Source organism: Salvelinus fontinalis, chromosome 4 (assembly GCF_029448725.1).
Source record: "Salvelinus fontinalis isolate EN_2023a chromosome 4, ASM2944872v1, whole genome shotgun sequence".
Lineage (NCBI taxonomy): Eukaryota > Metazoa > Chordata > Actinopteri > Salmoniformes > Salmonidae > Salvelinus > Salvelinus fontinalis.
Window position 1 is genome coordinate 66306578 of NC_074668.1, and position 16929 is coordinate 66323506.

General features: G+C 41.7%; 1 protein-coding gene across 1 annotated transcript in view; it reads right to left on the reverse strand.

Annotated features, from left to right (window-relative positions):
* Positions 1-1334: 1334 nt before the first annotated feature.
* LOC129854241 (protogenin A-like) overlaps positions 1335-16929 on the reverse strand; it is a 41232-nt gene continuing 25637 nt past the window's right edge. The window contains exons 11-19 of the mRNA XM_055921052.1: positions 9162-9257; positions 8865-9051; positions 8520-8647; positions 7730-7900; positions 6420-6596; positions 5999-6122; positions 5730-5871; positions 5498-5611; positions 1335-5359 (exon numbers count right to left, since the gene is read on the reverse strand). Coding sequence (XP_055777027.1) covers positions 4946-5359; positions 5498-5611; positions 5730-5871; positions 5999-6122; positions 6420-6596; positions 7730-7900; positions 8520-8647; positions 8865-9051; positions 9162-9257 — 1553 coding nt within the window. The 3' untranslated portion in view covers positions 1335-4945. The remainder of the gene's footprint in view (positions 5360-5497; positions 5612-5729; positions 5872-5998; positions 6123-6419; positions 6597-7729; positions 7901-8519; positions 8648-8864; positions 9052-9161; positions 9258-16929) is intronic.

Genomic DNA, 16929 nt, shown 5'->3' on the forward strand with positions numbered 1-16929 from the left:
ACAACAAAATGTATTACATTTTGAGATTTTTGTTTCTTATTTTGTTCATACCCAAATGTACACATCCCCTCATAGAATATTCAATGTTTAGGGGGGCTGTTTACAGCCTAGGTCTGTAGCACAAAGAAAGGATTTGATTGTGTGAGTGTGACAGGAAGATAAAATTACTAATGTTAGCTAAGATGCAGCACTTATTATAAAGGTTGCATGCCAATAGAACAAACTCAACAACAACTTAACAAAGTTGGCTAGTAGGCTAGCTAGCTCTCACTATCTTGTTGGCTAGCTAGCCGTACCTGGTTACTGGCTATCCTATAGTCATACTAGCTAGTAGTAGTTAGCGTAAGTAAGTTAGTCCCTAAACCTGTGTTGATGATTCTTTTAGGAGGAAGGAGAGTCGGTCAAGGAGCGATTCGGACGAAGTGTTAAATTGTATGACAGTTGACAGTTTATTCAGAGTAAAGATATCTGGTACAGCGTGCACGGTCTCGTTCCTTTAGCTCAGAGGGAACTAGCAGAGCAGAGCCCCTAAAACAGTTTGTTTACATGTTTTATACAACACAGAAAGTAGGTTGAGTCTGGAAGTTCTGGTCCTCTGGTTGGCTCAGGACAGGTTGATGTCTTCTCAGATTGGTCCTGATGAGCTGGGCGTCATCCTTCTGAGTCTTGTAGCAGAAGTTCTTTGTTACCAAATGTTCAGTTAAACAGGAGATTTGGTGTGTGCGTTTGTGTGTTCCTGTTTCCAAAGTCTGGTGTGTCAGTGTGGCTCATGTTGTCACAAGGTATGTTGTCAGTGGTCAGCAGGGGCACTTCCCTATACTCTCAGTGAGTGGAAACATTGGGTCAGTTTCTGTAAGTTGTGTTGTGTCAGCTATCTGCTCTTCTGCAAGTGTGTGTAATAAGACACTTGTGAAAATAGGGAAGTCCCATGTGTTATAACAGCTTCAGCATAGTAATATGGTTATTACATTGCCAGGCGCATGTTTAAGCTAGGAATTCCTACAAATGAATAAACTGTAGCATGGAGGAATTCTTACACCTGCTACAAGATAAAGCTGCCTGGGCAGAGCTACCTGCTGCAGAAAGGTCAGATTAGCTACATCTTTTGTCGACTGATGGTGTTTATTGACTGAGGAAAAATTAACAGCAGTTACTGTAAATGGTTACCTATCTGGCACTTTGCATAGCTAACTTAGCTATTGCATACACCTACAACAATATCAAATTAACCTATAGTCAATGCTGATGTGTGTGTGTGTGTACTAAATGTACTAGTTACTCTAATACAGTCTCTAATAGTTTTATAATAATACTCTGATATTGGTGAGGACAGACGTACCAATACGTGCAAGGAAGTTCACATTGACTGATTGAGTTTAAATAAAAATAAACATTCTCAGAATTATTTATTGTTTAAATTATTTTAAACTTTAATTGGACAAGTAGGCTATAACATTTTTGTAATGAAGAAAGTTGTAGTAAGGACCAAGGCTGGCTTGAATAGCTTGAAGAAAAGCTGTTGGTGTTGTGATCAAAGAGCAAACAGAAAAACAGAACATTAACACAAAATAATGACAAAAAGTACATTCGATTTCAAGGCCTGTGCCTCTCACTATAATTTTGAAACACAACAACGAGAGTGTGTATTGGTTACATAGACTCCCAATGTTGTGTCCCAAAGCTACTCTCACTACAACTGTGGAGCAGCTGTGGGTTCCCCTGAGTTTAACTGTAAATGACCCACAGCACTCCACCACTGTAGCTAAAGCCAGCAGCACAGCCTTTACAGAAAAACGTGACTGCAGAAGAAAAGGGGACTCAGAGCACCAGAGAATTATGATTCACACCAAGTCCTCCACTTCATCCCTTTATATTCACATGTTCAGGAAAAAAAGAGAACACAACTTTTGAAATTAAAGAGACACAGGACTGGATCTGCATCACTCGTTCTTCCATCTCTTGCATAACACTGACCCCCTCTGACTATAGCATCCAACACATCTCTATCAAAAGCTGGAAGAGGAACCTGAGGTAGAAGACGGTATATCACTTATTGGACATTCACAACCAATACGAGAATGCAGAACCCTAATCAACATTCTGATTCTGAAAACATATATAAGAATGAGAACCCTATGGTTACTCTTTATCACAATTGAAAAGACAAAAACAATACTGTTACTGCAACTGCTCAATAATAACTTGTCTATTCCAGCTTTTAGTTGTTATCAGAGTTGGATTGCAGTCACCGGGCATTATAACAATGCAGAGGACTACACAAGTAAATAAAAAGCAAAAACAACTAAAATATTCCATATACAATATGAACTTGACATTTTATTAACACAGCTTTTCAGACTAATGATCATCTACAACAGTTTAAAGAAGTATTCACATTCGTATCAAAGATTAATACATTTTAGGCATCTAGGAAAAAACTAAATTCAGTTGGTACTTTCTCAAAACTGGGGTATATGAAACCCCATTGAAATAACAATAATATATATTTCTCTTCCAGTGAGAAAAAGTAAAAAAGAATGTAGAAAAATCAGTCTATTTTTTGCTTCAATGACAAATTGAAGCAATTGGCTCATTCATCCCCCTCCTCTCCCCTGTAACTATTCCCCAGGTCGTTGCTGCAAATGAGAACGTGTTCTCAGTCAACTTACCTGGTAAAATAACGGTAAAATAACGGTAAAATAAAAAATAACAATGCATGTTTAAAAGCACAAATTGTGTACAACTTTCATCTTGGTTTGTGGTCTAATAGACACCCATTTATTAAGTAGTAATCAAAACCTAAATGGGGATAAAGCTTTTGGAACCAAATAAAATGAGAAAATATCATGCAGAGATATATGTCTAAATGGATCTCTTGCTAATGCGCAACAGTGAACTGAATTCTTTGGTATACATTGTTTGCCATTCAAAAGAAAGTAAAACTGATTGTGTCACACTTCATGCAAACTGTCATCCTATTAGTTAGAAATCCGTTGATTGAAAATACTGTTGCAATGTAGGATGAGAATCAATATAATATACTGTATATAGCTCCGGAATAGAATTTCCCCCTACAATGTACACATCTAGTTGCAACAGTAAAGCTCTAAAGAAAACCAATAATAGGGTGATTTGGTTAGTGTGCATGACATTGATTATAATTGTCATTTTAACCATTATCAAGGGCCCAAAATCCTGGGGGCACTTTCTGAGAGAGGACCCGCATCTCAACTCAGTTGGTCACAGAACGGGGGCACACATGTGCAAAGCTTTGTCTTAGAAGCAGCATCTCAGCTGATCTGCGTTAGATTTTTGGTCTAATACATGAGAAAAACCTCATTGTAATTTTCCCAGGGACCCGCTGAGAGATCAAAAGCAAATGGAGGGAGCAAACAATTACTTTGGATGATAGCATCAGTCACCGCTGCACATTGGCTGTGATCAACAAATCAAACTAATCTGACAAGTGCTAAACTTATTTTTCTACTCTATGGTGAAGTATCAACTACTTAAAGAACAAAAGTAACTCGAATCTGTACTCAGTAGTACATAAATGTCGACAAAAATATAGATATCTTTAGAGATAAAATGTTTTTTTGGTGTTCATTCCATTCACTTCCATCGCACTGATTTAACGCTTTTGGTTTTCAACAATCATTCTTCACACTTCTCCCATCCCCATGTGTCAAAGAGTTGGACCTCAGATGGATCGGACTTTGGTATATGATCCTTTCTGTTTGTCTCCGACATCTGAGGGTCTCTTTCCCCATTAAGGCCATTTATAAAGTTTTTAAGGTCTGCTGTGTTGAAACGCGTCGACACAAGCATTTTTGTTATGTTCTTTCCCAAAATAACCAAAAAGATAGCTTGCCATACCACAGACACATTATTCCAACTGAATTCAAACTAAAGTTTTTCCACCTGTGAGTGGGGCATCACAAGGCTCTGAACCGTAACTGACAATGTTCTAGAGATACATTCAATACAGATCTATAGCAACTACCCTCTACAATGAGCAGTTCAGGACTAAGAAGATACCCTGTCAGTCAACCATGGAACATTACACATGGCTTTTCAAATGTACTAAACCTTGTTCCCTGAGTTTAGGAAAATAATAACACAACAAAATAATGCTTAAAAAGAGGTAGTATAAAACAGGAATTGCAAGGGCAACTACACATTGAAAAAAAAAGAAAGAAAAAAATGTCTTAACCATTATTACTATGGATAACCTGAAAAGTACATTGTGTCATACTGGCTTATTATTGAATTTCAGCAACTTATGTAGTAAATTGTACTGGCCCTTAATCTACCATAGCCGAACACTCAAAGCTTATTGTAAAGTAACCTGAGAAATAGTCCAAATAACCTGTGATAAAGAAGAAAATAACAAAGCTTTAATTGAGATCTGTAGTACCCTTACAATCCCGTACTTCATTATAAACAAGGAGGAAAATGAATACGGGACAAATCTTACCTAGCAAAAACGAATTATTGCCATCAGGAAGTATCAGTTGTTCCATAAAGGAAGAGACCCCTTACATAGTTCAGGTATAAGTCGTTATTATTAAATACTGTATATAGTTGGAGTTTACCAAGAGGTAAACTGAGGTAGATCATCAGCAAAAGAAGGGCTCACTCTACACTTTGCTCCAGTGTAAAACTCTTAAATAATGTCAGAAATGTAAGTCACATTTCATAATTTTGACGATCTCTTGAAACATTCATGGTGGGTGAGATTTTTCTTTCAAACACATACACACAAACAATGAATCAAAATAAAATGAGTACACATTCACTAGAAGATTCTTTGATAGAAATCACCAGAACCCAAACCAGAGCCCAGTTTTTCCAAAGACCTGGATATTTGGATTTCTGCTCATTGTCTTTTAAAACAGTGGAGTGAGTTTAGTGTTGGGGGATTGATGGGAGGTCACACAGACTGCTAGAGAGAAAATGCAGGCTGGGAATTGTCTGGGGCCTGATAGTGGTGATGGTTGCACGTTTTCTCCATGGAGTCTCCAATCTCCAGGTTGAGGTGAGACTGCTCCCCCAGCTCCCCCTCACTCTCCTGGGCAGGACTGCAGAATGACCCCCCGCTCTCCTCTCTCAGAGACGCAGGGCGGCTGCCGGGACCCGAGGACAGGTTGGTCATCTCTGTCTCGTCGTGAGAGTAACGGCCCGAGTCGCCTGTCTCGTGGCTGCCCTCGCTGTTGGAGGAGCCCTCTGTGTCAAAAGGTGGGCCAAACAGGACCTGCAGGGAGGTGGGCTGGTTGGGTGACGACAGAGACTCATCCTCGTAGCACAGCACTGTTGCTCCTGGCTGGTACGAGCAGATTCCATGGCTCTTCCTCTGGATCTGAGTTAGTAAGAAAGGGTGAACAAAGAAGGGAATTAAAATGGATAAAGGGAGGAATATCTGCTGGTCTCACCTCCGATTATGTTCTATTTAAGTAATGTTATTTTACTTGAACACTTTTGTATTTATCTTTCTTACCTGGCTTTTCTTAGCATTAATTATTTTCTGATTACTGAAGGAAAACCACTTATTTCTCTTCTCAGTGATTGGATAAACTGGTCCGAGGCTATTGATGATCAGATTTGTTCCACCCTGGAAATTAAATGAAATTTGCAGTGCTCTGAATCTGTCTACATTGGTTATTTTCCATGTACTTCGGAGAGGAAATGTTAGAGGAAAGGAAGGGCGTAACAGAGCCATATGCCCTTACCTTGGCATCAATGAAGTGGTCTGCTCTCATCATTGGCACCATAACATCAGCATTCTCAGCCTGGCCCTCAGAGCCCGGGTGGATTGAAGCAGAGGGGACCTGACCAGCCTCCTGCCTGATGGCTTTAGTAGCTGACGATTTCCTGTCAAACAATCATACAATATTAATATAGAAATAACAGAAGAGGTTCTATGCAAACCAACTGGGCAGTCAGAAAAGTAATCTCATATCAAGTTACAGCAACACACTAAATCTGTTAAAAGGGTTACCTGTTTTTGGCTCTGCAGACGAGGATGAAGGCACAGATGATGATGCAGATCAGTGCAATGCAAACCCCCACGATGATCCCTGTCATCGACTTCTGGTCCAGGTGGTAGAAGCCACTAGAGAACACTGCAAGACAGTTGTCACAAGTGATGAGACAGCCATAGGAGACATACACTCCTATCTAGGCTCTGTGTGGTTTCTACATCTCCACACTGTGTATCAAAATCAATACAGCTGGCAATCACCTCCCCTGACATTCACAGAGATGTATTAGAGTGTAAATAATTTAGCAGGAGACCAAGGCTGCAGGCCAAGCTATTGAATTTGAATTACATCTAGTAGGTCAAGTGACGACAACAAGAAGAATCGTGTCATGAAAGTCAATGAAAGAAAGACCAAGTATGCACCACATTAGTCACTAACCTGTAGCTGAGCCATGGGAGCGCCTGGGGTTGTGACCGGAGGTGGAGCCATCATTCTGCACGGCCAGTTCCACGATGTGTGAAAACGGCCCGTCTCCCATATCGTTGGACGCGGACACCTTGACCAGGTAGATGTTCCCCGGCTGTAGGTTCTCCAGTAGAGCCATGGTGATGCTCCCTATCACCGAGAAATATGTCATTAGTGACCGATGTCAACCCATTTGAGCCTCAGCAATAAAAGGACATGGAAATGTGAATATTGTTTTAACACGCTACAGTGTTGTCATTCACCACGTGGTAATAAATATAGCTGTTCAAATTCATCTCTAAATAAATTAACTGGAGGAAATATGTCAAGCGTGATTTTTTTTGCTCCTCTCCCATTTTCAACTGACCCATGAAGAACAGGGGTTTACAACTTAGTGGGAAAAAAACACATAAAAACCTGAGGCATATGAGGGGATATTTGTGACCAGATTGTCAGGCAAAGGACGGAGGGTCAGGGATCAGAGGGCTCTAACCCCCCCCCAATACCACCCAGCTCCCCTGCAGTAACGGTTTGGGCAACAGGGTTGATTTCCAGTGGTGGGGGGCTGGTGCAAGGCAGGATGGCTTTGTGAACAGCCTCACTTTTGACCCCCTCACCTGTGGCTTAGAAAGGAAAGATCAGATGCCTCACATTTCCTGGAGTCATCTGCTCTCAATTACGCCTATGCTACCCAGAATCTGTGTTTTTACCCAGGAGCTGGACACTCTCGCAGCTGGCCAGTAATACTTACTGCCACACGTCAGGCCTTTGGGTACACAAAACATATGTGTGTGTTGCTATGGCCACATTAACTATATGGTAGTAGTCCATAGTAACTACAGCACTCTTGACCAGTGTGTTTCAGGTTGAATGATTACAATCTTGAGTGATTGAAGCCCTTCACTCACTTAAAAGAGGAGAATGAGAATATTGGACCTAAAGCCACAAAGACAGATCATACCCCCCCCAGTGCTAAATCAAAGCTCCAAGTATAGAATCCATCCTTTGATTGGTAAGACAACAGGAGGGGGTTATCTAAGAACAACCTGAGATCACAAAGACTAGTGACAAATACAGAAATGGATCAGAGGATGAAATTAGTTGATTTCCAATGGCCGGTATTGTGTGAAGATGGGGCAGGGCTCTGTCTTTGCAGCCCAGTTTAGCCTGCAGCTCCTCTCTCTTCCTCTCTCTTCCTCTCTCTCTCTCTCTTTCTCTCTCTCTTTCTCTCTCTCTCTCTCTCTCTCTTTCTCTCTCTCTCTTTTTCACTCTCTTTGGCTCACCTTCCCTCTGCAGCACCTTCCACTCTCCAGCTACCCAGGCCTTCCTGGAAGCGTAGAGGATGGTATAACGTGTCACCGCCAAGTTGGGCTCATCTGGAAGTTTCCATGACACCAGCGCTGTGTCGTCCTCGATCAGAGTCACTTTCACACCTGACGGTGGCAGAGTAGGTGCTGGGGAAGAAAAAATGCCAGTTTTAACCCTGAGGCTAAATCGCTGATGAAGATGTACAACTGCCATAAAAAAAAAAAGCTCTTCATAACTGGTAATGAGTTTTGAGGAATACTGAAAATGTATGCCTGAACCAGGGCCTAGACCAAAGCGACATTTTAATCAGAGAAGGTTCTTTGATATCACTCATAAGGATAACTACATCTCACAAGCTATGGCCCTTGCTTATGATCACTTTCCCTAGAGATGTATAGATATGTGTAATAATGCAGTGAGAGTGAGCATATAGACTACTGTGCAGTTCAATACATTTTTTCCTGTGTGTCTTTTTCTAATCCTTTTAAGAGCAAAACCCCATTAGAGTGAAAATGAGAGCTCATTGGCAAGGCTCTGTCAAGTGGTTGCGCTCTAGTTGTGATTTGTTTGCAGAATGCAGAGCCTTATGGTTACGTGACTGTGAGAGTCCTGGGGAGATAAACAGTTTTAAGACAGGCACAATAATTCCAGTAAGTATTCTATTTCAGTAGGCTAGGAAGTACCATCGGAGCCCAAAAAGGGTGAGAGTATATTTTATTAATCTATACAGCATGTGCTGCTGTATGAAGCCATGTTGGTGCTCACCTTCAGGCAGAGTGCTCTGGTAGACCACAGGGCTCCAGGGGCTGGACAGTTGGTCAAGGTGCAGGCGGACAGCAAACTCATACCTGGTGTTGGGCTCTAAGTCCGGGACCAGGATATTCTTCTTAGCACTGTAGAGGAGAACCACAATGACAAAAATGGATTTAGAACATATACTGTATATGGAGATTATTAATCAGATCCAATACTTTGGCAATTGACCTGCAAATTCTTAAATCCGTACACAGTGCTACCCTGAGTTATGTGACCATACTAAGCGCCCTCTATCCAGTTAAATGACTATGTGCTATGGGGTATGAAGAGGAAGGTATTATATAGGACACTCACGTCTGCAGGTAGAGTACCAGGGAGGCGTTCTGAAGGCCCACAGGGTTACAGCGGATGGTGTAGTTGACGATCTGGCTGGAGGTGAAGGCTGGACGCCCCCAGTGGAGGAATACGGCAGACGAGCTGTTGGCCTTGGCATACACGTGGTGAGGGGGTGGCGGAGGGGGCACCATACGATCACGAACCGCTGATACACACAGAATTGTATTTATGTTAGAGGTACTCATGCGTTGAAGGATTGATAACTATCATCTATCTCAATAGACAATGGTTGATTGCTTTACGTGAAGAACTTACAGACACATCCAGGGGTGCTGATAGTCTGGTCTGCCTGGTAGCCATCTCCTATGAAACTGAACGCCAGGAGCTTCACATGGTACTTCTTTCTTGGGTCTAAAAATAACAACATTTACATTTCTTTCACTGTAGTCCTATGGGTATGGTATACTTTTTTGCAAACATCATATAGACTTTCACCTCAAATTGACCAGTGGAAGTGAGCGTGTCTGTCCACTGGGGGGCATTACACTGAACCAGAGGCTGTGTGATTTCTCCAACCAGTGAGAGTGCTGGATCAGAAAGAGCATGGCTGAGAGGTCAGTGAGGTTTGGCTGTGGAGCTCTGTGACAGATGCTGAGTGCTGGGAGGCCAGTCCCTAGGTCAGTTCCTGCCCTGTTCAGGGCACTGAGGCATACAATAGAGGGCCTCCTCTATCCATCACTCTGCCTTTTCAGGGAGAATAGGAGAACCCTTCCCCCACCCAGGGCTGCAGGCCAGTGGTCAGTCCTATTCAGTTCCAGGACAGGGGGGTTAAACCACAAGACAATGCCCCCCCCCCCCCGCAGGAAACACAGAGCGGTCAATCACATGGCCAGAGTCAGTGGCCTTGCAGACCCCAGGTAGAACAAACGCTGCTAAGTTAAATGTCCTCTCTGTACCCAACAGGCCACTGATAAAAAGTTTAGGCCAAACACTATCCAAATGTTTCACTTCATATCTGCATTGATTGGATAATTTGTCTCCTAGACTACGATCTCTTGTCATCCTGGAATAACCAGGTTACTGTGCATGACATATTCAGATAAGGAGGATAGGGTTGGAAAGGTAATACTTCATCATATTAATGTGTTATTACCCTGTCTTGTGCGTAACAATAGTATAACTCATTCCAGAAAAATTGGCTGAGCTAGAGTATAGCTGAATTGGGTGAACCGGCTGCAGTGTATTAAAATATCAGTACACAGGCAATAACAGGAAGCTCCTGCTGAAACCATTAGGACCTTGCTGAAATAGCTGAGGATCTATCAAACTAATGACTTACTGCCTCCTAGGAATTCCAAGGTTCTTCAATATTTCAAAGTATGTCACCCATCATTACACACAGAGTAAGCAGAGGAATCTAAACAAATTAGCTTCAATCTGTGAGTGTTAATTCAACATGTTTATTTTGAAAACACTGGGACATAATGATTTGTATTTCAGTCATCAGTTGTCGAAACAGCACTGAAATACAGTCTAGTCTTGTTAATGGGATTTATCTGTTAATTGAATGATTAGAATATTCCACCCTGAAACCATATAATTGTATGGAATTGATTAGAATGTATAAAATTATAATCAATACATGTGTAGTTCTAGTCAGAATTAGGGTAAAACAATATAGCTAATGTTTATGTCTTTATAGTATCTTAAAAACAGACTGTCTGAGCAGAATTCGGTGCTGACCTTGGCTGGGGCCACTGAGAGTACTTCCCAGGGTCTCCCTATCTTGAGGGAGGATGGGGAGTAAATCTCACGGTCCCTAATCTTTGTCGGCTGGGTAGCAGGACAGTGTGTGCATACCTACTGTTTGTGTGCAAATGTGTGTGCGTATGTTAGTGTGAATGTGGGTGCGTATGTTTGTGTGAATGTGTGTGCGTGAGAAGCCAGTATAAAATAAATTGTACAACAGACCAGAGCTCTCCTAAATAAACGTTGCTGACTATTGTAGACTGGCCTCTGTCTGTTTCATTTCAACAAGAATCTTACAAATTCTTGGTAGCAGACCGAGTAGTTCAATTGAAGTTCAGTTTATGAACCTTGAGAACATAATTCTCTTAACAAGTCTAGAGGAAACTGAAGTGCTGCACGGCCTTACATGAGATCTTACCATAGGCCTACGTAAGAGGCTGTGGGATGACACATCATTATCCAACCAAGAGGGGGGGTAAGTGTAGTAGGCTGTATAGAACGCCATCTATGCTTTACAGAATTATACAGCTAGATCGCAGTACTTCATGAGAAGATGTACAGCTACTAATAACATAACTATTATCAGTGGAATAGTGAGCACCAGTAACCGAAAGTTTGCTGGATCGAATCACTGAGCTGACAAGGTAAAAATCTGTCGTTCTGTCCCTGAGCAAGGCAGTTAACCCACTGTTACCCGGGCGCCGAAGACGTGGATGTCGATTATGGCAGCCCTCGACACCTCTCTGATTCAGAGGGGTTGGGTTGCGGAAGACATATTTCAGTTGAATGCATTCAGTTGTACAACTGACTAGGTATCCCCCTTCCCTTTCGCCATGGAACAGTAATGCAGTGTAGAACATGAACACTAGGTTGTGCTACAAGATACATACGTTGAGAGGAGCACAGGAGTGTGGATACAAACTGAAGTCATGCCTATCCTCAGTTCCAGTCACAGAAGCAGTCATTTATGAGTTCTACGTTACTAACAGTTTCTGTGATCATGTCTCAGAGACAAATAAAAGGTAGTCAGTTAGATCAGGGTTTCCCAAATTTGGACCTGCCCCCCGTTTAGTTTTTTGCTCTAGCACTACACAGTCGTAAATGAGAACTTGTTCTCAACTGGCCTACCTGGTTAAATAAAGGTGAAATAAATGTTTTTAAAACACAGCTGATTCCAACTTAACATCAAGCTTTGATTATTTGAATCAGCTGTGTAGTGCTAGGGCAAAACCAAAACGTGCACCCAGGAGGGGCCCCAGGACCGAGTTTGGGAAACCTTACATTAGATTATCTAAACCCAAGGGTAACCCATGTTGATCATCTGACAAACTGCTAGAGGATCATATTCACTGCATGTGTGTGAAAATATATGTTGTAATGATGAGCAGGCTCTATATCTTCAAAAGAGTTGAACATATCAAAAGGAAATTACAGTCACTGTGAAAAATCCAACCACTTTGTTGAACAACCATTTCATCATGTTTACTATGCTCCAAGAGCTAAAACAACTGTGTTTTTTCTAGGATCAATCTGAGGGCCTTGAGACTATGGGAGGGTCCAGGGGTGGAGTCAGGGCTATGGGAGGCAGGGGGATGGGCAAGAGGAGAGTCCGAGGGGTGTGGTTTGAGCCACTAAGACCCCTAGCCCTGAGGAGTTTCAATGGAGCCAGCAGGTCAGGCCTAGATAAAACTCAGAAGGAATCTGAGGTCATGGGTGTAGAATACGAGTTGAGCCTCTTTTTTTCTCCCTCAGAATCCTTGCCCTTTCTCTGTTCCCTAAGCCTTAATTGGGAAAGATAAAGAAGTGACTTGCAGGAGGGGAGAAAAAATACTTAAAAGTGTCTTAAATTCTATGTGGTATCCTCTAAAGATTAGATACAACAACTTAGAATTGGATCAAAATATATTACTGATAATATGATTGCATAAAAATATGAACCTTCTCTCTTTATATTTCTACATTATAGATAGGTCAATGACTAGGCTACTGTAGTCACTTGCTACAGAAAACATTTAGTTATGCTAATTAGTTCTTGTTTGTTGAAATAAACGATAGGAAAATAATTGCACATATTTGTGAGGTTCCTATATCTTTACTTTCTCTAGGAAATGACAATGAATTAGTATACACTAGCATAGCTCTTTTTTGTCCCATGTCCACTCTGGTGTCCACAGTCAGGCTGGCCGGGCTTTGGACAGTCCCAGGGGCTTTTGTTCGGCCCCAATCTCTGAAGAGGAGCAGTCAGGGTCTCACAGTCCCAACCCAGCCCCACAGCACAATAGGCCTGCAGTAATTATGCAGGAGAGGGGCTGCGAGAGTGGGCAGGCTTTGACATCTGGGCCATGACCTTTGACATGGAATCTGGGCAAGCTAAATCCTGCCAAAGGAAGGGTTATGGACACTGCTCTCAGGGGGGAGGGTCAAGCAGGGGAACTGAGCAGAAAAGGGGCAAAAAACACCAAGAGACAAAAATAAAAATTCACTTAATAGGTGACGATAAATAGTGCCAATAGGAGGAAATGGTGAAGCGAGAGAGCAGAACTCTTCAATGGGCAATTTCATAGCCGATATAATGAAAGCATGATTAGCTTTAGCAAGCTCAATTGTTCAGCTTAACTGCTCTTTGAAACATAGGAGTGACCTAAGGTTATACTATGTTTTCTGTATAAATTCAGAAAATTTAATAAATTCAGAACTTGCAAAAGTTTTCTGTAAGCAATTTAGGACAAAATATGGAATTTTACTTCATGGAAATGTATTGAAGTGTTAATTTAAAAATCTGTGAGTAATACACATGGTTTGGGTAAGGTTATCAGGGATCTCCATGGTTGAAGATAAGAGGTGTCCACACAAACCTCCCCCTCTGTATGGAGTCAACCATGCTTGCACTAACCGCCACTCACAATAAACCCTGGTCAAAAGGAAATGTGTGTTAGCCCTGGCTCATTCAACAACACCAAATCCCTCACAAAGATAAGATATGCTTCAGTTGCCACATAATAAAGGGCAATAATCCCCCTGTGTGTGGATTCAAGGCCAAATGTTTCTTCTTAGATATCACAAAAACTAACATCACTCAAACTTGTTGTGCCTTACTCACTTTGCTTGAAAAAAGTTCATAACTAATTTCCTCAGAATAATACACAATCTGCCTAACCCTTACTGTCATTGCGTAAAGATGCACCAAAGTGAAGCTGGTTTATTTTCCCGTCATGCCTGTTGGGTTAATCTTGCAAGGCTTTGCTCTCCCCATAAATTATGATGCCAGTTTGTATTTGTGGGGAAATTCTTGAGCTGTTTGTGGTCACCTGATTTTTTACAGCCGTTTTGCAGATCCTGCAGGCGCCTAAGGCTTTGTTCTCCCCTGAGAATGGCCTCCCAGGCCACAGCAAGAAGGGTCTGAGCCAGGGCTATAAATGTCAACTCCCACAATGATCCACAAAGCAGCATATACCATAGGGGGAGCGTATATCTCCCTCTGACACACACACACACGCGCAAACACACACGCACGCACGCGCACGCACGCACGCACGCACGCACGCACGCACGCACGCACACACACACACACACACACACACACACACACACACACACACAGGCAAACACAGTTTATTGATGTAGTGGGCTCACTAATACCCATCTATCTTTTATCTGACACCAGGAATGCAATAACTAATGTTTTCCCAGAGAAAAGACCACTCCACGATGGGCAAGGTGGCCCCACGCTATGAGATAAATCTACTACCATACACCCAGTCCTGGTGCCAACAGGTATGGGAGATATTTCAACCGTGACTATGCCACAGGAAGAATAAACATGAATGGGAGGACCTCAGTATTTCAACACCATGTCATTTATACACTGAGCTACAACCTCTCACATTCCTAACTTAGAGAGCCCTTTCAGTCATGTGGAATGGTCTTAAGAGATCATTTAGTAATAGCGAGAGCAGAGCTGGTCTGTTTCTACTACACATTTAGAACTCAACCATGTTCATGTCTTTTTTCTGTTAGAGAGGTATGTTATTTGTGCACTTTAGAGCAACATTGACTCAATAATACAGTAACGGTTGGCTTGTTGTCTTTACCACATCAAAGCCAAGTGAATTTAGATCCCAGGGATCTGAAATACTTATCAAGTCACTCAGTAAGATTGGTGTTGTTCATAATCCCTGACTGATCGAACACATTCTCTAGGCTGTGTGTGGTTGTGGTTTCCAAACCTGTGTGCCTGTCACAAGTGTCCTTGGGTGAAGTAAAGAGTTAAAGTTAAAGCCTCTGTTAATTGCATTACTATCAGAGACATTACAGCTTAATCCTTTATCCTGGATAAAATCCAATTAACATTTTAATTGAAGCTCCATTTTGCTCTCTACTTCAGACATGCCATGGAGGGCAAATAATCTTGTTATTAGACAAATCCAGAGTGTTTTCTAATGGAAAAACATTTCATCAATTCAGTAGTAAGTAGACTGATTAAAAGTTTATTAAAGGACATAAGTCACTCAAACAACATTGAACAAAATCAATAGGGAAATGCCCTTTCCACTGCTGTTCTGTCCTTGGAAGGTGAAATTGAGACAGGGACTACTCAATTATGGGCAAACATGGACATTAAAGCAGACCCAAATTGATGAGAACACCCCGTTTGAATTAAAATACCCTGTTTGGAGATGTGTGTCACCTCCACGAAAATAAAAAATGACTTAATGTTACACTTCTCATATTGGTTTATTATCTATGTCACACCAAACTGACCAAAGCATATCCGAAGGGAAAACTGAGTCAAGTCAGTCTTTTTATCTGAAGCTGTCTCTCTGTTTAACACACCACTTACTGAAATCAACGTTGTAAAAATGTGGTGCCATGGATAGGAACTGAAATCGTACCTAAAACCTATCTGACACTGACAGTAATACGTGACAAATTAAACTGCTGTGTCTCCTCTCCAACAGGAAGTCTCTCCCCTGAGGGGGGAAACCTTTGGGAAGATAAATGAGATGCATACTTCTCTTCAACATGTCATACTACAAGTCACATTCCATGGATATGTATTTACAGAAAAGCTCAGCTACCAGCGGTCAGGGGCTGAATTTGGTTGACTCTTGGTCAATTAAGTCTCTTTTGTGGCCCTTAAAGCCTAACACAATGAAAGCCTTTGATGTGAATGCTCCTCCAAATGCTCTGATCACAGTAGTCATAAAACACACCATAAATCTGTTCCACAAGAACAGCTTCCCTCTCCTCTAAAGACAGCCCTGGAACACACCTCTGCTAGCTATTCTATGAAACAGGCACATTTGAGGTCATTAAACTGTTTCAATGAGAAACAAATGAAAAACCAAGGCATAGTAGGTGTGTTTTTGTGATATCTATCTATATCACATTACTACAACTTTTTTGTCCACTATGTTCATTATTCCAGGAGGAAAATGTGGTTCATGAGGAAAAGGAGAATGTTCACAAAAAGCCAGACTTCATATGTTCTATCTCTCCAATAGATTTTACCTCAAGCTTTATAAAAATATTCTCTATTGAAAAATAATTATCCATTCAAAACAACAAATATTTCATAAAGTACAGCACTTTAAAACCTACTCAATACTATAGCCTTGTGTCATTCTAAACAACAGCTGGTGCCAAAATGGGGGAAGTTTCAGCAGTCATATTTATCGCCCCCTTCACAGTAAGACCCCTCCATGACAAAAAAAAAACAAATACTGTAGCAAGAAAACAAAAAGGTATTGGGGAACACATACTGTATTTAACCCCCCCCCCCCCTTATGCTTTCTAATCCTGGTCTAGTGCCAGAGCTTCCTGATTCAAAATTCAGCTGCTGGCCACCTGGCTGACCTCCTCTGGCCACAGATGGTCAGTTGTCCACTGCAGTAGTGTGGGACTCCCTTTCCTTCCACACTCTCCAACTTGGCAAAATGAATTTGACCCAGAGGCCAGAGAACCAGCATATGCCCCCAACACCCCTTCCTCAGTCCCAGCTAGCAGCTATTTCTAAATCTGTTGGGGGGACATACATTGGAAACCAGGCCAGGGCCGTAAGGTCATGGGGGGTTGGCTTCTTTCTGGACCTATGGACATGAGCCCCCACAACTCACATGAAAATACTTTGTCCTTGCCAAACTAATGGGCTTTTCTGATCCTAAAAAGACCTTAAACATGCCTGGTGAGGACACAGAAAATGTTTTTTAAAAGCATCTTTGATCCAAATCCAATTTAAGGAGGACTTTCATTGTGTAACCATGCATTGACTAGAACATATTCTTAATCTTGCAATTGAAATCCAAAATCAAGACAAATGTCATCAGCAACAATG